At 41.5% G+C, this 22,994-nt stretch overlaps 1 protein-coding gene across 1 annotated transcript in view; it reads left to right on the forward strand.

Annotated features, from left to right (window-relative positions):
• The window catches only part of MYO7B (myosin VIIB), a 1,196,498-nt gene that overhangs the window by 418,343 nt on the left and 755,161 nt on the right, over window positions 1-22,994 (forward strand). The window contains exon 20 of the mRNA XM_078666047.1: window positions 11,072-11,156. Within this exon, the coding sequence (XP_078522173.1) occupies window positions 11,072-11,156 (85 nt within the window). The remainder of the gene's footprint in view (window positions 1-11,071; window positions 11,157-22,994) is intronic.

A 22,994-nucleotide genomic window follows, 5' to 3' on the forward strand; every position in this document is an offset into this window, starting at 1 on the left:
AATGCTAGGTACAACCACCTGCCGTGGCTCCCAGTCCAAGGCATTGGGTCCACACAGGATCCTAGCTCCAGGAAGGTGCTGATAGGTCTGGAGTCTATAAAAATAATCCAAAGGGAGGGCCATGAAGGACAAGGTAGGACCAAAGTTGGTGGGATGCAAGATTGAAGCTAATATTCTTTCCTGTACGTGGCAGTTGTTAAAGTTAATGACATTAGAGTCACAATTTCATGTCTTCCTGTATGTTCCTACCCAGCTGATTCTCCTCAACATAATAATTTGCCTTTCCACCCTAGGTCCGGGGGCTGTGTTAGAATTCAGCCAATGCACCACCTTGTTCTTGAATTGACTGAAGTCTTCTTTAGCTTCCATTGGGAGTGCAAGGACGTTTGCAAGGACTACTACAAAGGGGGTATATTCCGGTGGTAGGTGGATATTGACCGGGCATCGAGGGTGGTTGTTAGATGCTTCTTGACCAGGGTTGTTTGCCTCACTGCCAGGCATCGCGACTGTGACACCCACTGCTTCTCCATGACTATACTTAGCATAGGAAGGGATCTCTTTTTTTTTTTTTTTTTTTTTTTTATTCTTTTATTGATATAAAGGCGGTGCAATCAGTGAGAATGATACATACACTTGGCACATTTATGATTACATAACATCAAACTAGAATCATAAGTGGTAGCGATCTTGTTACAATGCGGAAGGGATCTCTTTTAATGTTGTGGACAAAGGTGGAGGATAGGTAGAAGGTAAGGATGAATGTGGGCAGGTGGTGGCGATGTAATATGCTGGCACAGGTGCGGGTTGGCACTGGGCCAATTGACTTTAAATGTTGTGCACCTGCATGCTACTACTCACTAAAGTCGATGAAGCAGTTGGAACCAAGTGCCTTACTCCTACTGCCCCGGAGTCTACTTGACAAGACAAATTCAAGATGGAAAGACTCCTTTCCAAAACTGATAGACGTTTAGCAATAGGGTCTAGTTTGAGGTCCAGAACAGCTGTGATAGCGGCCACGAGGGGCTCCAGCAAGGCGGTTAAATCCAATCTTTTTTAAACCAAAGTATCAGGAATACAAGGATTCACCCCATCGCTCTTACGTCATTTAGCGTTGCTCTCAATTGAGGGACACTTCCATTTGAGTCTTGCTCCCTTCCCTGTCTCGGGGTCCTGTGTGGGCCAAACAGATACAGTTGCGGCTGCCCCCCCCCCGGTCAGATGACTCAGAGGTGCCTTGAATCGAATAGGAGCTGGTCCCACTACCTTCAGCCAAAGCAATATGTGGTGGTTTATGGTCAGTAGTGAGGGCCGGATGAGATGAAATTGCAAGGGTTGAGGTGATCAAGGGGCCATTGAGGGCCTGGTTTGCTGGAGAGCGGAAGGGACGGTGGGCTATCAGCTCAATCTCCTTGTCCAGGATTCCCACAGCTCTTAGTAGGAAGGCGTACATAGTTTTTTATTTTATTTATTTAATTTTTTTTATTTTTCAAAAAACCTTTATTGAGTAAACTCAAAGCAGACACAGTTAAACATGCAGAATCCCAGTGCAAGACATACAAATTTAAAGCAAAACCTGTGCTCCATAAAACAGCAGCATCAATTGTTAACACAGCAAGTAGAATGACAAGAGTATCACATCCCCAACCAAACAAGACCCCTCCCGCAGGAGGAGTACATTAAATCCCAGAACTCCGACAAGAGTGTCTGGCATCTTGAGGCGTCCTCAAGACAATTTTCAACCTTGGGAGCTGGCTTGCGACCCCAGCACATGGCCACCCTACGCCTACCGAGGACCACGAGCATCGCAATCAAGCAACGGGAGGCATTCGGGCAGAACTTAACAAACCCTAGGAGGCACAGAGGTGGATCAGGCTGCACTGACATGCCAGTGATGTCAGAAATAAAAGAGCAGACTGCCCTCCGGAATTCCGAGACCCTCCGACAGAGCCAAGCAAGATGTGCGAAGTCCGCTGTGAGGGTGGGTCTATCGCAGGCCGGAAAAGCAGGCAAGGAGGCCGTATATAGTGGGCTATACTGTTCGTTTATTATACCAAAGACAGAACGCAAAGTCCCAATAGAAGCAAGAAGGTCCAGGGGAGGATGCCGCTGTTCTTTCCGGTTCTTGGGATCGGGTCCGGGTCTTCGGGACGTCCGTCGACGGCTCCGGTAGTGGGGAGGATCCACGGAGGGCAGCAAGAGGAGAAAAACAAGGAACCGTTAGTCCTGTCTTGAGCCTTTGGGCATGAAGGGAACAAACACCGTCACCCGGGCAGTGAGGGGGCAGAAAAGAACCAGTGAGGGACGGAAGGGCTCGGGGTGGAGGAAAGACAGGACGGCAGATAGCAAAGGGTGTTGCTCGGTCGGGCGTGGAAGGCTTTATACACGGTGATAGTGCTTTACAATTATACTACAGTGCAAGGGATGTGAGACTACAGAGAAAGGAGATATTTACAGGGGCTATACAACGGGCTCCTAATGAGCTATGAAAAGAAGACTCTAGGGTACTCACGCGGTCCGCCGTAACTCTCCAGTGAGTCACGGCCGCTCTTCAGCCACCTCCTGAGGGCTCCACCACTCTTCTGTCCACACCTCTTCCTCGCACGCCTCCTCTCCTGCTCCAGCGTCAGTCCGAGTGTCCTGCCACGATGCTCCGACGGCGTTCTGCTTCCTGGGCTCGGCTTTTCCCTGTTCTGGCGCTGCCGCGGGGGCGGGACTTCCGGGGTTGGTGGGATGTGCTTCCTCCGGTCTCAGGGGTCTGGTTGGTTCCTGCAATAGAGAGAAGGGCGGGGGTCTGTGGGTTATGGCTGCTGCTCCGAGTCCCGTCTCCGGCGCGGGACTGTGTCTTTGGGGTTGCCGTCTCGGCGAAAAGGAAGGAGGTACGTGTGGGGGAGGGCGGCTTCCCTTCAGGGGGCCCCGGGGTACCGTCTCACATCCGCATACAATTGTCTCCAGGAATGAGCCCAAGCCGATAAAGTTGCACCGGGATATGGTAGAACCTATGTAGAAACTTAAAGTATATCAAGCGGAGCCGGTAGTTCGGGGACAGCATCCTAGTTTGATTACAGCAATAAAGCCAATCAGCAGGCAAAATCTCGATGCCAGGATCAGTTCCCCATGCCTTCCGAGCACGATCAGAGGTGATGGGAGCGGACACTAGAGTGACAGCGTAAAGTTTGGAAACCAGTTTGTGTGGGGACGAGGAGGTGTAAATGAGATCCAGAGCGGGCAGAGAGGAAGGCGTACATAGTTGACGCAGTGTTCAAGGGTGTTTTTGCCGGTACCCCAACTTGCCTGCGCTTTCCTATAGTGACGGCCTGGGTGGATTCAGGCTGATTGCTTTATACTATATGATCCTGTCACTCTCTAAAAATGCTATTTAATCCGATTGAAAGCTTGAAGGCTTGAATTATAAAAGGGGATCGCACAGACGGCCAGTGGATGCAAAGAGTCATAATATGGGCATAGCATAGGCAACTGCAGGGCAAGTCAAGAGAGTCTATTATTTTCAAGACTAAAGGTGCTTGCACTTGTACTCGAACAAACCCACAATTAAATGCTAATAGCAACAAGGTTAGCCTGGAGTAAAATGAATACGACATCAGATCCTACCTGCCTCAACTTGGCATTCTGAAAGCTCAAATTTCCTTTCATCTTCCTTAAGCAGCTCCTGGGGGTCATCGAGTAGTCACTCAGCCAGAGACCAAGGATGGTGGCCCAGCCCAGCCTCCTCCGGGCTCTGACGGGCACAGACAGGCCAGCCCTTGGCCTGGGCACGGCCCACAAATGTCACACCCGCAGGAGCCCTCCGGGCTTAAACACAGGTGTTAGCCCCTCCTCCTGCTGAACACAGACTTCTGGGACTGGAGGTCCCACTCACAAACAGCAATGGCAGCATGCAGCAGTCCATAGCTCGACAGTGCTTCCCGCACCGTAGGAGCTCTCGCGGGCTTAAACGCAGGTGTTAGCCCCTCCTCCTGCAGAACACAGCCTTCTGGGACTGAAGGTCCCACTCACGAACAGCAATGGCAGCAGGCAGCAGTCCACAGCCCGACAAAGTGACCAAGCAGTCATTTCAGATTGTCACCCTGCAAGAGGTCCTTCTGATGCTACAAGAAGAGTAATTCCTCATCTCCTTGGATATACAGGATGAATATGTCAATGTCCCCAAATGCACACACCACAAGCAAAATATACAATTCTCAGTGGCAGGGGAGCACTACCAGTTCAGATCTCTCCCTTTCAACCTGAAATCTGCGATCCACATATCTCCATACTGTTTCGCCCCTGTGGCAGCTTTCCTTCTGAAGAACCGGGGGTCTCAAAAAAGCCATTAAATTAGCCCACTGGCTTCTACTCCTTGCTGAGTGAGTCAGGACACAAGTTCCCTTCAAGCCTAAGAAAAGACAGGAAACAACAGTAGAGAAGAGCATAAAGACAAGTGATTACCAGTGAGATCCACATACAGCTAAATAGATTCCCATCAATATATTGTAATGATCAATCTTCTCATTTGGTCATCCATCTAATGGGATGGTCTGTCTCTTGATCATAGAGACTCATTACCATACCCATGATATTAGGCTGAAATGGTTCAAACCCACTATCACTTTTCGACCATAAGTGATAGATCATATGAGAATAAGTGCAGTGCAAAAACACAAAAGAGTGGTGAATAAAATAGGGTGAAGAGGCGAAAAAACACTTTTTATTAGAATATCGGCTCAACCCCTAGTTAAAAACAAGAACAGTGCAAAAAAGCAGTTTCAACAAATAACTGAGTCCAGGGGAGGCCTCCCCCTGGACTCAGGTTCCGTCAGAGGCAACTACGGACAGAGCGGGGCCTCCATTTCCTGAGCTTGGTCCAGGTGAGGTGAGGTCCAGTCCCCGGTCAAGCTGGATGATAGCCACATTCCTCGATGCGGAGGATTAGTACAAGCAGGTTGTAACGTCTTCCTGTATGTTCACTTATATCCTTTTTGCATATAAGTTTTTCACTTTTTTGCAGTAGCAAAAGTTAGAGAGCAGAGGCCCTGAAGAAAGCCGTGGGATTTGTTTCCCTACTGGCTGAAACATGTTGGCCCGTCTGCAGTTATTTATTGATACTGCTTTTTTGCACTGTTCTTGTTTTTAACTAGGGGTTGAGCTGATATTCTAACAAAAAGTGTTTTTTCGCCTCTTCACCCTATTTTATTCACCACTCTTTTGTGTTTTTGTACTGCACTTATTCTCATATGATCTATCACTTATGGTCGAAAAGTGATTGTGGGTTTGATCCATTTTAGCCTAATATCGTGGGTATGGTAATGAGTCTCTATGATCAAGAGGCAGACCATCCCGTTAGATGGATGACCAAATGAGAAGATTGATCATTGCAATATATTGATGGGAATCCATTTAGCTGTATGTGGATCTCACTGGTAATCACTTGTCTTCATGCTCTTCTCTACTGTTGTTTCCTGTCTTTTCTTAGGCTTGAAGGGAACTTGGGTCCTGACTCACTCAGCAAGGAGTCGAAGCCAGTGGGCAAATTTAATGGCTTTTGTGAGACCCCCGGTTCTTCGTGTTAATATTATTGAGTGATAGGGTATGTGAACCTAGGCAGGTCTTTAAATATCCCTTTGACCCTTTCTCTCTCTGTGGTGTTTATAGCTTTCCTTCTGAAGCAGGATCACCAAGATTACTGCTGCTTGGACAATAAACTTATGAAGGCTCTTTTAGAGTAACAGGATTACACCTCCATGGCATCTTGCATCAACCTCTTTCTTCAGCCGGGCCTGACACTAAATATTGAAAAGCTCTCCATCCGTCCTGCAAAAAGAATGTAGTTCCTAGGAGCAACCTTGGATACCTAGCTCAGCAAGGTATTTCCCTCAGTAGAGCTAGTTGCAAAATTCCAGATACTGGCAATGAGCATCTGTTGGAAGGAGTTGGTCCCAGTCAGAATGTACAAATCACTCCTGGACCTAATGTCAGACTGCTGAATGCTTGCTCCCTTCTGCCAGCTCTGGATGAGACTCATTCAACAAGATTTAGGTTGGCAATGGCATCAGTTGACAGGTCATGGGACAACAGAGTGACAGTTTCCCAAAGCTTCAGACAATCTCTGCTGGATAGAGGTTTCCACACAACCTCAAATAACCCTTCCAGCCCACAGTCGATAGTATTGTCATGAAAATGGAAGCCCCTATGGAAACCTAGAGAGCTCACACACAAGAGCTGCATAAAGAGGTTTCTGTGGGTTAAGGGAAAGTAACCCCATATAAAATGTTAGAGATATGGGCTATAAAATTGCCTGTAGGCCTTCCTGTCAAGATCAGTGGGTCAAACTGTCTTAAACAGGATGTATAACACAAGGTAATGCACTATATCACCAAACAGGGAAAGATAAAGTCTTGATCTCTAGAGAGTAGTCAGCACTGCTGTGGGACTGGGCTACAGAAAATAAAGTGGCCATCTCTGTGGAAGATCTAGTGTGGCTCCAGAATGACCAGGATGATATATTCAGCCACGCCCAGTTGGACTTCCACAACGGGAGCACCATCAGGCTCAGCTACAGCATGACGTTGCTACTTGTGGCCACCTTGCACTGGATCTGTTTGTCAACTTGCAGAACAAGAAATGCCTGACCTACACAAGCACATGCAACCGCAGTCCAGTGGCAATGCTTTCTTAATGACATGGTCGAACGTCTTTGCCAATCCCTTTCTGCCAATTCTCCGAGTGCTGAAGAAGTCCAAGACAGAGCACTGCTCACCAGTACTAACTGACCCAGCTTGTTTGTACAACTGTCTGGACTTCCAGTGATTCAGTTAAAGAATCATCTCAAACTCCTCTAAAGACACAACGGTCAGGTCCTCCATCATGACTTGGCATTGCCTAAACTCACAGCTTGGTTCCAGACTGCTGACCATCTTGACATATCTGCACATTGCCGGGCAATCCTGGTACAAGCATATTCTCCAGCTATGACAAAGATTTACAGCGCTAAGTGTGAACGCTTCCGTGTGTGGTGGAAAGACAAAGGACTGAACCTTGTTTTTATGCATCCCCACTAAATGCTACATACCTATCACCTATCAAAGAAGATTGCAAACATCCTTCAGCCAGAATTCATCTAGCTGCAATTTCAAGATCTAGAAGGACAGAAGATGCTATATCACAGTTTTCTCTGAGAATTATCAAGTACATCACGATTTATCGCATTAGGGCGTTTCCTCCTGTTAGATACCCTCTTGTGGGGTGGGAATTAAAACAGTGCTGAGTCAGCTGATGGTGCCAAACTTGAGTTGATCTATAGGAGAGAGCTCAAATACCTCTCATGGAAAACTTTACTTTTAGTTCTCCCTACATCAGGAGAGTTGGATAGCATCAAGCGTTCATAATAAAAAAAACATTAATTCCCTTCATTAGGGATAAAGTCTTTGTTCACACTCAACCTAGATTCAAGCCAAAGGTTTCCTCAAGCGTCCATCTGAATGAACCTGTCATTCTTTGTTCCTTCTTTCTAAACACAACTACTCCAGCAGAAAAAGCTTCACGTTCCTTATAGAGTGCAAGTGCATCACATTTTACATAGATAGTCCCTAGCACATATGAACTTGTGACTTACATTTTGGCCATTCATACAGGGGCTCCCTCCATCTAAGCAGGCTTTGTTTGCGAGCAGTCAGCCTCCATCAGTTTCTGCCACAGTAAAGCTATGTTATATTTAACAGGGTTAAACCCAAATTGAGTCACTGGGACCTGGGTCGATAAGTGTTATGGACAAAGGGGTCCCGGACTAAGAGAAACGAGATATATAGACAAAAAATAGAAGAAATTATTCAACACAGTTGAGAAAAAACGGAGAAACAAATCCAAAATGCGATGTTTTTATTCACAAAGCACTTTATGAACCTTATCATTGGTTGTAGGATGCGTATCAAAGAAAATTATACTTTTCTCAAATTATTTCGTGCCCACATAAGATAAAAGGGATGAGGAAGGGGGAAGTGCTGTGAGGGTATTTCGTGAAGATTGGTTAAGAAAAACACAGTATTCATTTACGTGACACATAAATCCAATATTCAATACTCATTTATACAATCCTGAAATTATCCCCCTGAATCGGGGCCACATAAAAGATCTGCACATGTCAATACAATTCTTCATAACCAAGCTCCTATGACAGCTGTACAAATCCTGCTAGCGGTAGAAGCTGGTGAGGTAGGCGAAAGTGGTCTACGTTTCGACCCTATTACATGTAGGGATAGTTGCCCTTACAGCGAGGGTCTTCTTCAGTACAGGGGGGACGGTGGGCTGACCTCCTTAAAAAACGGACATGCTGACGGGCGTGCCAGGGACCGCGCGGTCTGATTCAGTCGACCATATAGTGATCTTGTTTCTCGGGGATCGAAGTCCGAATAGTAAATTAATTCGGATTTCCGTATCTATCCAATTTATTTAGAGCACGGGGATGTCGCGTTGTTGAACCTGAGGGCAGTGAATGCTCACGTCTTGACTGGCGTCTCCCGTAACCAGGAAGTCGTGGTTACGGGAGATGCCAGTCGAGACGTGAGCATTAACTGCCCTCAGGTTCAACAACGCGACATCCCCGTGCTCTAAATAAATTGGATAGATACGGAATTCCGAATTAATTTACTTTTCGGACTTCGATCCCCGAGAAACAAGATCACTATATGGTCGACTGAATCAGACCGCGCGGTCCGTGGCACGCCCGTCAGAATGTCCGTTTTTTAAGGAGGTCAGCCCACCGTCCCCCCTGTCCTGAAGAAGACCCGCGCTGTAAGGGCAACTATCCCTACATGTAATAGGGTCGAAACGTAGACCACTTTCGCCTACCTCACCAGCTTCTACCGCTAGCAGGATTTGTACAGCTGTCATAGGAGCTTGGTTATGAAGAATTGTATTGACATGTGCAGATCTTTTATGTGGCCCCGATTCAGGGGTATCATTTCAGGATTGTATAAATGAGTATTGAATATTGGATTTATGTGTCACGTAAATGAATACTGTATTTTTCTTCACCAATCTTCACGAAATACCCTCACAGCACTTCCCCCTTCCTCATCCCTTTTATCTTATGTGGGCACGAAATAATTTGAGAAAAGTATAATTTTCTTTGATACGCATCCTACAACCAATGATAAGGTTCATAAAGTGCTTTGTGAATAAAAACATCGCATTTTGGATTTGTTTCTCCGTTTTTTCTAATCTGTGTTGAATAATTTCTTCTATTTTTTGTCTATATATCTCGTTTCTCTTAGTCAGGGACCCCTTTGTCCATAACACAGTAAAGCTAAGCACATGCTTCAGGACAAAGTGAGGGCATATTCCACAAGAAGCATCTCAGTGAACGTACGATCTAAAAAGTAGAACCACTCCAGGATATCTACGATTCAGCAGCAGGAAAAGCAAGAACACATCACTAAAATCTACTTCCTGACTTTGAAGGCAACATCCTCTGTGGATGATAAGGTTTCACGCTGCTGTCAGGCATTGAAGAAAACCTCTTATTTCCCCTGCAAGTTGTAAAAGGTTGCATTTCTTACAGATGTGGTGGAGGTTCACACTTGATGTCAAGAAAAGGAGAAGGCTTGAACATGTCCAATAAAACAATTGTGATTTGTGAGAAAACAAACTTAGTTAATACCATTTTTGGGAATCCTTGTAAACTAATCTGTTTATTCGAAATGTCCAAGTTAAATGGGGTTCAGCCAATTGTCAAAGTCTATGTAATCAATACAATTTTCCTTGAATCTACTAAGTGTTTTTTCTCACTGATCACTTTCGTTAGACTCCCTTCAATTTTACCCTACATCACAGCCTCCACTTTTTCCTGTTTTGACCCAATACCAATCAAGGCGAAAGTTTTCTCTTCCATTTCTTCTCCTACGTAGCCTATGCTCCAGACCCTTCGTCTCTTGCTCCCTCTCCATCTTCCTTTCTTCTATCTCATGTTTGTTTTCCAATTTCCTGCACTTTCCCACCCGAACCCCATACCAGTTTGCTTTCTTCTCCCTGGCCTGACTTCCTTGTTGCTTACCTTTATTGATTTGACATGTATGGTACCTGCGCCAATCATGGCACACCTTCTATATACTATACTTACTTTAAGGGGCTTTGCTTGAGCTCTCATTCTGTCACTGCCTTCTTTTGCTCTAGAACTTTCAGCCAATGGCTTGAGACATTGTCATTCATACTTTGGGTTGACCCACAGCAGGTTTTTAGTTTCAATGTTTGTCCGTAACCTGATTGGGTGTGCCCTTTCCCCGAAATTGAAATCTATGAGGGACTATTTTACATCTGAAAACAGTCAGGGAGTTGTCTATTGGCACTGGGAAGCAAAAATATTTTTGTCTGTGCTCACTCCACAGTGCTGCTGGGCAAACAAGTATTGGCAAAACCAATATGTTTACTGTTTGTACAGCATCCACATGCTACACAAATATGAAGCTTATTGTCTTTGCCAATGCCTATTTTATCTGGGGCTCTCACTGCACCCCCAATGAGTTAATTAACTGCAGTCCATCCTCCTTTGTCCCTCATCTCCTCTCCCCCTCCATTCTTTTCTTTCTCTTTGCTCCTCCATTCTCCCATCTCCTCTCTTGTTCCGTAATCGGGGGTTGCATAGGCTATTCACATTTTGTTGCTTTTTCCCCTCACAATACAGCCTCACCCATTCCAACTTATTTCACTATGTCAATACTGCTGTGCTCCCTCATGTGCTCCTTCACCACTGCTGCGTTCCTGTTTCGGATCATAATAGACAAAGTAGAGAGTCTACCATGACCCTAAAATTTCTCCTTGCTTATATTTTATAAACATATTGTTTATTAACAAAATGTTTCCAAACCCTTCTGGTGCCATTTGTTTTTTAAATTTTGGAAGCTTTTGTTAATTTGTTTTGTATTTTTTTGCAAAAATTAGCATTTTTCTCAATTTTTTTTGCATTTTCAATCTAGGTTTTCTTATGAAACATTTTTCCGTTTGTCCTGTTTTGTGTTATTAGTTATCTTTCTGCTAAACCACACTCCATTACTAACTAACATCCTTTCACTGCTGCTTTCAGGAGGCGATTTCTGAGGCAAAAACAAGCAGCAGTTAAAATTCAGGCAACATGGCGAGGGTATCACTGCTGGAAGAACTACCGCGTGGTAAGAGCTGAGCTCCCTGTGTGAAAGACTGACAGCGTCTTGGTAAATTGTGTTGGAAGGTGCATGGCATGGACATTAATTCACTTAAGTGCTAGCAATCGCAGAGACAGCATTTTGCCTATTTTAACCACTAATGTCATGAAATTGAAAGTTTCCCCCTCACCTAGTTGATCAGTAGATTCCTATTTGCAGCGGTGGGGCTATGGGAAGAGCAGAGTGGACTTCAGAAAGTTAAATGTTACTCGTAGATCATATTTACTCTCTGTTCCTGCCACTGCCCTCATGTCCTTTCAGACCAGGCAAGCGCAGTCCCCTGGGTACCATAGTGCAAGCCAAGAGAAGAACGTATACCCATGGCTTCCCCTAGGTGTCCAGTGCTGAACTGGATATGCTGAAATATTTGGGTAACTGGATTACACCAGAAAAAGTGGGCAACTAATATCACTTTGAAAGTAGGAGATATTTATTACCTATATAGAACACCCTAGCCATCAAGAACTTATCTTTAACTACCATACTGTCAAACCCCAACATTCTGATGGCATAACTGCAGTCTGTAAAGTTAGAGTACAGTGCAGGAGGGATAAAAAAAACATACAACTAAGGAAATTGTATCATGTGAAAATAAGAAATGAATCAACTTTCATGTGACTGAGATGGAGGTTGAACTTACAGACATACTGCTAGATGCATCAACGTTCAATTTTGCGAGTCCTTAATTGCGAAGTTTAAGGATTTGCATTTAGGGACTCACAAAATCAGATGCATGTAGGATTTGCTAGAATATTAGCAATTCCTAAATATTCCTTATCTGCGACTCGCAGAGTGCGATTCGCAAATAAGGAATGACATCTTATTGATTCCTATGGGCCAAGAGGCCCATAGGAATGAATGGGGAGGAATTCTCAATTTGTGATTAGCAATTAGCTAATCGCAATTTGAGAATGCGATTTCAAGGGTGACGGGTGTCCAAAGGACACCCTGTTGCACCCCTTAAATTGACCTGGACACTGGTATTGCGCACACACATGTCCCAAGGACATGTGTGTGTGTAACATACAACTTTGAAAGATGCACTTTAGTGCATTTTTCACAGTTTTCGCTTTTTACCATGAAGTTTGATTTCACGGTAAATAGCGGCCCCTATCAGCGAATTCGCTAGCTATTTTACATTCATGCATTGCATTTAAGGAATCTCAATTTGAGATTCCTTAAATGCAATCGCAAATAACGATTTATGCATTTGGGATGATGCATCCCAAATGCATAAATACCGGTCGCAGAGGGGCAGATTCTGAGAATCTGCCACTTTGCGATCGATATTTCGCTTGATGCATCTAGCTGAAGGTCATCAAGATACACTGTTCGTTTGTGTGATCTGGAACTTTTCCTATCCATTACTTTACCATTAGCTGCACTATTTATACAAGCATTTTGTACTCACCTGTCACAATGTACTTTTCTATTTGTTACTGCTCCAGAGTTTTGGGAATCAAGTACTACAATTAAACTTGTGTTTCAGATCATGCCACCAGCTGCTATGACTGCATGTTTAAATGTCTTACCCACATTCAGAGCACTTGTGTAGTTAGACCACTATCCACATCCCACTTTTGCTCTTTTCTTTACCATAATCCCCTATTTTGACATATGATCTTTCACCCTTTCGTTTTTTTTAAATATACTTTTCTTTTAAACTGTAAATACATGTCTTTCTATCACCACTCACCTAACCCATGACATTTGAAATTTTTCCCCAATTCCTCCAACCTGAACACAGCATAGTGCTTGGAGATATTCCCTTAAGAAGTTCAAATGGTGTCTTTCCCATGGAGGAATGCTAAGACATATGATATGCAGGGATTCTTTGCAGTAAACTCTCTTTTAAGGTTATATTACATTTTTCCACAACTCCATTAGTTTCAGAGTGATAAATGGAACACGTTTTGTGCTGTATACCACAAACTCTAATGCATTCTTCAACTTCAGAAGAACAGAATTGTAGTCCGTTGACTGATAAAATAGATTTGAGAAAGCTCTCCCTTTTAAATATTTCTTCTGAAAATGTTATCACACCTGTAGAAGAAATACCATGTGCACTTGCTACTTCTACCCATTTGGTACATAGATCCATTAATACAACTAAGTAAGGTGTTTACAACAATATCAATAGAAACTTTATCGCAAAGATGACTAGACAATTTCCTGCATACTATGGGAACCTGCCTATTAACTAAGATTCTGCCACTATTATTACATTTCAAACACCCCGATCGGTTCTTCAACATCCACATCAACCCAGTGCCACAAAAAACGAGCTCACAACCTTTATTTGGTCTTTACTATACCCATATGACTTTTGTAACGTAATGCCTCCAGTTTACTTCTCAGGGCCTCTCGAAGCACTAGTCTTGATCCTTTTATTAGCATGCCTCTATCAACAGACATCTCATTTTTCACCATAGACCAGGATTTGTCTTGCAAATCATTTATACCTGACTTCAATTTCAATAAAATGTGATCTTTTCCTATCTCGGTTTTCCAATCCTCTTCAGTTACAGCACCCATGGTAACTGCACACACACGTATTTCCTCTTCTTGAAATTAGTCTTGTAACTCATCTTTATCAGACTCTGCTACCAAAAATGACAAGCAATCTGCTGACACATTTTTAACTCAAGGTACATATTCTATATAGTAATCAAACTCATGAAGAGCTACATACCATCTCCTTATTCCCGAATAAATAAAGTACAGTCCTTTCTTCATGAATACCTCCTTTAATGGTTTATGATAAGAAAAACTTTAAAGGTGGTACCCCAGACTAAATTGTTGAACTTTCTTAATGCCCAGAAAATAGCCAGGACTCACTCTCAATCACAGAATAAATTATCTCTGATCCCTTCAAACACATTCTATCAATTGTTCTAGTCCTTGTCTTTTTTACAATAAATCTGAACCTAGACTTTTAGAACTAGCATAAGTGACAACTATAGTTTCATCACCTGGCACAAATGCCTGTAAACTTGGTGCATTATTCACCTCTTCCTTTAATATATCAAAATTATTTTACAGTCATCACTCCATTGAAACTACCTATTCGCCCAGTAAAGGTCTTAAACTAACTTATTTTTCTGCATAAATCGTTATGAATTTATTATAGCACTTTGCCATGCCTAAAAATGACACAACTCCTCTTTTGTGCATGTTTCTTTCCTATCAGCAATAGAATCCACAAGGTCCTTTTTAGGTGACTCATCCCTTCCAGAAAACATTATGACCCAAATAATGCATCTTTCTTACTCCAAACCTACACTTTTCCTTTTTGTCTGTTAATCCTGATTCGATCAACTTGTTTGGCTATTGTATTTCCAAAAATTAACAGGTTATCTTTATTACACTCTACCCCTTCTAATCCATTAAGAGCGATAGACATGACATGCTGAAATACGGAGGCACCTGAGCCAAGGCCAATCAACATTCTTTTAAATGTGTATGCCCCCCTTTGGTGTGATAAAGGCAGTTGGGCTTTCAGTATTCTTGTCCAACTCAACTTCATGGTAGGCTGATGTAGGATAAAGGGCTGTGAAATACTTTGCCCCAGCTAATGTTGTAAAATGTCATTAATATTAGGAATTAGAATTCTATGTACAATAACCTCCTTATTAAGTGTTCTCAGGTCTATACATACACAAATGTATCCACTAGTCTATCGAGCCAACCCCTCTTTGGCTTTTTCAGGTTCTTTTTCCCCAATGTTATTTAGTTTCTGTAATTCTTTACTCACACAATCTTGTATACGAAGACGTACACGCCTCATTTTTTTAGCAACAAGTTTCGCTTCTTTCTTCAGTTTTACCCTATGTTTGTGGCATTTGAGAAACCCAAGTTCTTCCTGAAATAAGTGTTACAACTCTGTTAAAATATCTGCCATATTTTGTTCAACCTCTTGAATCTCTACTTGTGGATTAGCATTGGGGTTCAAAGTAATGCCTAACAGTATCAGGTGTGGCCAGCCAATTAAGTTGTCACCTTTTTTGACATATAGTCCTTTCTGACCGCATATCAGTTACATAACTCTAAACGGGCATTGAAATAGTGTAACATATTTATTGGTAAACCACCATACCCACCAGGGCAAACATCAATTGTGCCCAATTTCGTTCTATATTTAGGTAGACTTGGAAATTATTGTCAAAGTTGAGCACAAGTAAAATTTTGTCAATCCACACTCTATTACTTGGATGTTCTGTTCCTGGACTCTTGGCTTGAAATATAATATCCTGCTTAACTTCTTTCAGTTCCTTTCATTTCTCTTTCTTTACGTTAGTTTTCCAGCATTTGAGAAAATGTCCTTACTTACCACAGCCCTTACATTACACAGTCAAAGCTGGACACTCATGTGCATTTGTTTATAACCACCAATGCCTCATTGAAAACACTTCCCACTAAATTTGTTCTTGCTATTTTGTGAATTAACTTTGTGTTTTATTTTGCAGATAAACTCATCTTTCTCTAGTAGAGAAGTGGGTTTGTTCTTAGCACTAATCAATTCATTGACACACAAGCATATGCTCAACACTTTTTGCTATCAAAATCCCTTCTTCGAAGGGAGGTAGTTCTTCAACCATAGTTCCTCTCTAATTTTATCACTTCTGCATTTCAAAATAAACTGGCTCCATATGCTTTCTTCTACTGCTGCATCAAACTTGCAAGTAGACTGAGACTATAGTCCTCAGCAGTCAATTTTTTTTCTTGTTCCCTTAAACCAAAATGATACCAATACATAGTAGTGCTGACGCATGGAAGATAATGTTGGTCGGGAATGACCACACACTTCATACTCATTCAATGTTCTCTGTTCTTCAACACTTCATGAAGTGTTTCTAAATTTTCTTGTCCTTCGCCTCAAAGCAATTCATTAAAAGTGTTTAGACATTGGAATGTTGAGAGCTCCATTGAATACAAAGGAAAAGCAGCGGCCTGTATGAATTGGTATAGGGCCACTGTTGTCAAAATTTCATTGCCCTAATACACAGTCTATGCCATTCTCTATCCCCTGCCTCGCGGAAATATATTAGTTAGGCAGTGGAAAGCAAAAGGCAGAGCCCAAGGAGGAGGACACACACAGCCTTCATCATTCCCTCATCCTGTAGCTCAGTGTCACTTGGGCTTAAGAATGAGAGCGGGGTCAATGCTGCTCAGCTCCTGGGTCTCCCTGACTCGGCTGAACTACAAAAAATAGTTCAACCAAGCTAGGGAGAACCAAGGGCTGACAGCTGTGGCCCTACGTGTGGCTGTTAAATGTAGAACATTCACTGCAAGAACTGCGTGTACAAAGGCTTCGGAGCCGAGGGAGATTTCACCCCCTTGGGCTCTGAGAGGCCTTTGTTTTTCTAATGGAAACATTCTGCCCTCATGGGGCTGAATGTTCTAATAGCTTTGTCCTGTCGTAGCAGGGCTAAACCAGACATAGAAGGCCTGCTCCCTTGTTAAAGACCCTCCCCTTTGGCTGGGCCCTTTAACATTGGAGAGGGACTTTGATGGCCCGATTAGCCCACTACTGCAGGGTGTAAAGGTATAATATTTGTATTCTGCTCTCAGGTTTATTCCACTAACTCTGGCTTAGTGGCTAATTACTGTTTTCCTAATTTCTCCATTTTATTAGCAGAGGTTCTACCTTCTGCATATTCCAAACCTGTTGTGGTTTCTACAGATGCTTCCTAAATTTGAATAAACTTTTTATGAAGCAGCACTAAGTTGCTACGAAACTTTGCAAAATAAGTGTAAACAACTCCCAGAAATGTCTTTTACATGTAGCACCATTCATCAGTACAGATATAAAGTGTGCCTGTTACTGCTTTAAACGATTAACTACCAAAAGGTGTGCCGAGCCATCAACAGCTTATTTGTAACTGCTGTACAGTCAAACCCAAACATTCTGCTCCCATAACTACATTCTATAAAGGAATTCTTCATGTAGAAAACAGTGTAGGAGAGAGACACCACATGTAGTAGCACGCCCGGTTGAGAAAAGCTGGACATGGAGTTGTCTTTTTTATTCCTATCTTTTTGATTGAAGGGCGGGACGGACTTGTGAAGAGTGGTGATGCAGCAAAACCTCCTGCAGCTTGGGACACAGTTCTCTTCCAAAAGATGCTGTCATTTTTCTGGTATAGAGTCAAAATATCGAGTTTTTATTATCGACTAGACATAATATCGAGTAAAAAATATAGAATAGACATAATATCGACTAGACAGAATATAGACTACCAAAATATCGACTAGAAAATTTTAATATTGAATAAAATGGACATAATATCGAATCAAAAATATAGAATGGACATAATATTGACTAGACAGAATATAGACAACAAAAATATCGAATTTAAGGTAAGTTAATAATAATTTTTAATATTTGTTTACTATAATTCTGTAGCGGGTTGTGGGTTTATAGGGGAATAGGGTGGGAAGTAATTTAATTATAATTAATTAAATATGTTATTTTATTTATTGGTATTTATTTCAAATTAATTGTCAATTATTAATTGGTAATTAATTAAAATATAATTGCTAATTAATTTTAATTGATTAATTGATAAATATTTTAATTTTAGTAATTTGTTTTCTGTAGCGGGTTGGGGGTTTATAGGGGAATAGGGTGGGAAGTAATTTAATTATAATTAATTAAATATGTTATTTATTTATTGGTATTTATTTAAAATTAATTGTCAATTAATTATTAATTGGTAATTAATTAAAATATAATTGATAATTAATTTTGATTGATTAATTGATAAATATGTTAATCTTAGTAATTTATTTTCTGTAGCGGGTTGGGGGTATATAGGGGAATAGGGTGGGAAGTAATTTAATTATCATTAATTAAATATGTTATTTTATTTATTGGTATTTATTTAGAATTAATTGTTAAATAATTATTAATTGGTAATTAATTAAAATATAATTTGTAATTTATTGTAATTGATTAATTGATAAATATGTTACTTTTATTACATTATTTTCTGTAGTGGGTTGTGTGTTTATAGAGGAATAGCTTGGGAAGTAATTTAATTGTAAGTAATTACATTTTTTAAATATTTTTATTTTTGTCTAATTTTTAATTATTTTTATATTGTAATTTAATTCATTGGTAATTGGTAAATAATTAGTATTAGTAGGTAATTTTTATTATTAGTTAATTTTTATTTGTAATTTTAATTGATTAATTAATATAGTCTATAAAATTGTAAAATATTTTAATTAATTTGTAATTGGTATTAATATTTATGTTATTTATATTTATATATGAAGTATTTATTTTCCCTACTATTGCACTCACTGGAGTGGGAATAGTAATTTTTAACCCTACGCTATCCAACGCTTTCCCTACTGTTGCACTTTCTGGAGTAGGAATAGTAATTTTTACCCCTACGCTATCCAACGCTTTCCCTACTGTTGCACTCCCTGGAGTGGGAATAGTAATTTTTACCCCTACGCTATCCAACGCTTTCCCTACTGTTGCACTCTCTGGAGTTGGAATAGTAATTTTTATCCCTACGCTATCCAACGCTTTCCCTACTGTTGCGCTCTCTGGAGTTGGAATAGTAATTTTTACCCCTACGCTATCCAACACTTTCCCTACTGTTGCACTCACTGGAGTGGGAATAGTCATTTTTTAGCCCTACGCTAGCCAACGCTTTCCCTACTGTTGCACTCTCTGGAGTAGGAATAGTAATTTTTACCCCTACGCTATCCAACGCTTTCCCTGCTATTGCACTCACTGGAGTGGGAATAGTAATTTTTATCCCTACGCTATCCAACGCTTTCCCTACTGTTGCACACTCTGGAGTCGGAATAGTAATTTTTATCCCTACGCTATCCAACGCTTTCCCTACTGTTGCACTCACTGGAGTGGGAATAGTAATTTTTACCCCTACGCTATCCAACTCTTTCTCTACTGTTGCACTCTCTGGAGTGGGAATAGTTATTTTTACCCCTACGCTATCCAATGCTTTCCCTACTGTTGCGCTCTCTGGAGTGGGAATAGTACATTTTACCCCTACGCTATCCAACGCTTTCCCTACTGTTGCTCTCTCTGGAGTGGGAATAGTAATCTTTACCCCTACGCTATCCAACGCTTTCCCTACTGTTGAACTCTCTGGAGTGGGAATAGTAAATTTAACCCTCTCGCTATCCTACGGAAAAAATATTGTATATGTTTTGTTAATAATATGTATATATAAATATATATATATATATATATATGTTTTAAAATTAAATATATATATTTTTTAAGTTAGATTAATTATTTATTAATTTTAAGTATTTTAAGTATGTTTAAATTAATTATATGTATTAATATGTTAGTTTTAAATTAATTTTAAGATATTTAAAAAAATCGATATTTTACTGTATATTTTTTCCTATCGATATTTTGGAGTCGATATTTTTGTGCTTGCCTGTTTGTAGATAGGAAGTCGATATTCTGGCATTCGATATTTTTACCTCGATATTTTGGCAAGTCGATATTTTGACTGTCGATATTCTGTCAGTGATCCCATTTTTCTGTACTCAAAACAGATGATCATTGATCGCACATTCATAGCATTGAGATGGGACTTTACCGAAGCCCTGTATTGGGGCTTCCCTAAGAACAGCTCCAAATGAAGCAATTCCTATGTTTAATGGGCTGAGGAAATGTGACCAAGTTACCCATCAACATATACACTGTCAATTTGAACATTTCATGAGAGGATGCTTCCCTTCACTAAGGAAATAGTGTTGTCATGCTCACAGCAAGGTAAGCAGATCTTGCAGGGGAGCCTTTTAAGCTCTACCTCTGGAACAATCTACCTGTGTCAGTCATGGCAGTGAAGAAAATCACCAGACATTTGACATTCAGGAAAGACAGCAAAACCCAATTGTTTGTAGACTAAACATTAACCTACTTGGTAATCACTTCTCTTTTCTGCCCAAACATTAGGTAATCGAATGCTTAATAAAACAAGACAGCAAAGGAAGCACAAAAGTAGTGTAACTCTGGACAGCCTGGCAAAAAAAGGAATCCAACAGGGAGCAGAAATGCATGTGTGTCTAACATTTATAGAGCTGGTTTATCCCTTGAGATTTTTAGCACCTCCAGACGAGGTTGGATACGCATAAATGATGTAAGGTTTAGACAGTAGAAAAAAGCCAAGTTGGACAATGCATTCAAATGTAAAGATGATTAGTAGTTAGAGAAACTTCACAGGTAGTCAATGGAAAGCAATACATTTTTGAGAAAACAGGCAGAGGACGTTTACACAGAGCATGAAGCAGTGTACATGAACAGTGTGTCCTTAATAAACAGAGTTTTTGCACCATAGATAGAAAGGTGCATAGAAGCTGACTTTGATTCTACCCAAGACAGGAAGAAATTGCATGGCTACCAGTAGCTCAGGTATATGAGGGTGATTTGGGCAAAACCCCTATCTCGTATGTACCTACCAGTAGAGAACAGGCATGGCCATGGCAAAACTTGTGAGCAAAGGTAAACATTTGTTCCCTCACGCCCTAAACGGCTTAAAGTTGGGGCAAGAGAAATGTGGGCAACCCAAGATATGAGGCATTCTTGTCCAGCCATTACACCTACAATTGTGTTGATAGAAAAAATGTCAGTGCTAATCATAAACAGAAGCTTACAACAAGCGAGTCAAACACTTGCAAACTGAGGGGTAAGGAAAGATCAGAATCAAAATTAAATCCAAGACTCTTAATGAACCTCACAGAAGTTGAATAGATGCCCAAAAGTATCTTCTGAGTCAGTATTGCTGACTGGGCCGCAAACATTTCTACATGCTAAGACAAACCCTTTAAAAGATTATCAACACTGCACTTAAGCTCTAGTAATGTGTAATTAATAACAGAACAGTGGTGCTAACAAGTTACCCATTAAGTATATCAATACTACTTGACATTCATCAAACATTCTACTATCCAAGTTAGAAAGGGATTGAACTGTTCCATGGAATGTATAGGTGTTCTAAGAACTGCTGGCACTCATTCAGGAGTAGTAGTCATGTTGAGACCTGCAGGTGCTGCGCCATTGAAAGTATGTCTGACCCTCTGTGAAGCCCTCATGTAGTCCTACGTAGCAGACCTGTAGAAAGGTACTGCACTGTCCACATAACAGCACTGAGGGTAAGCATTGATGCTGTACCATTAAATGTTCTTCGATGTATGTTTAGACGCATGGTACTCGTATGTCACCAGAGTGTCTTCTGTCTGCCTGCGAAGTTGTTCTTGGCATTCTGCTGATGATGGGGGATTACTGAGCAAGGAGCTATGCTTTGAGCCTTGTCTTGAATCGGTGCTGACATCTTAGCTGAAGCTGTGGCTTGATGAGCGAGTTCCTGAGGGACTGTTTCAGCTCCATGATAGCTCAGCCTTTATGAGGGAGTGTTCCAGCTCCAGCCTTTGAAGGAGTGTTGCAGCTCCATGACAGCCCAGCCTATATGAGGAAGTGGTCCAGCTCCATGACAACTCAGCATTTATGAGGGAGTGTTCCAGCTCCATGACAGCTCAGCCTTTTCTGCTGACCTTTTGGAGGCACGCCAAAGAAAGAAACCGCAGGTACATGCATCATTGTTGCCGTTTGTGATTCCTTAATTGCGAAAATTAAGGAATCGCAATTAAGGAATCGCAAACTGCAATGCATCAAAAAATCGCAATTTGTTTAGCGAATCCTTATTTTTCCTTAATTGCGATTCACAATTTGCGAACCGCAATTAATGAAACCCTTCCCATTGATTCCTATGGGCCAAAAGGCCCATAGGAATGAATAGGAAGACAGTCTCAATTTGCGATTCGCAATTAGCTAATTGCAAATTGACATTGCGATTTCAAGGGTGCAGGGGTGTCCAAAGGACACCATGTTGCACCCCTGAAATCAATCTATGCACATATGGTGTGCACACACATGCCCTAAGGGCATGTGTGTGCACAACATGACAGTTTGAAAAATGCACAAAATTGCATTTTTCATATTTTTCGCAAATTACCATGAGGTCCAACCTCATGGTAATTTTTTCCTCCTAATTGCGAATTCGCAATTTTTCTAGGTGTCATGCATTTCATTTTAGGAATCGCAAATTGCGATTCCTTAAATGCAATCGCAAAAAATAGCGATTTCTTGTATTTTTGATTGATGCATCCCAAATAGTGATTTAGGAATCGCAAACGGCCGAATTTTGCGATTCGCACCGTTTGCGTTTCCTAAATCACTTGATGCATGTGGCTGATAGAATGTAAGCAGCAAAGCACCCGAAAGCGTATAAGAAGCGAATCGGGGGAGATTCAAATAATTTTGGATAGTAGGGCCATTAATGTTCTCCCCTGCCCCCAGCCCTTCATCTTCCTGAACTTTCAATAATCTCATCTTCCATCATGTGTCCAGTGTTGTGGATCATTAACCCAGTGACACAGCTCGACTGTGTACCAGGATCTGCAGCTCTTGTCCACTTCAACACTTATCACCTTACTTTCCATGTCACCATGGCTGATCGGACTACCGCTGCACTCTCAGAGACAGTCATGTACACTACCTTTGTCTGAAAAACTGAAGACCGAGTGCCACTGAATGATAAACCGCTTGATCCAATTACAAGTTTTAAGAAAGGACCAGGCCCACTTTAAGTGTCCCTGAGACTGCCTAGCCTTCTTTATTGTGTGAGACATCAGCATATTCTCCACCACAGTGAAACTACAACACTCAGCATCAGTCTCAAGATTCCTCTAGAGTCTGATTACACAATATTTACTCCTTGCCTTCCCTACTAAGTTAAATACTGATGGTCT

Source organism: Lissotriton helveticus, chromosome 11 (assembly GCF_964261635.1).
Source record: "Lissotriton helveticus chromosome 11, aLisHel1.1, whole genome shotgun sequence".
Lineage (NCBI taxonomy): Eukaryota > Metazoa > Chordata > Amphibia > Caudata > Salamandridae > Lissotriton > Lissotriton helveticus.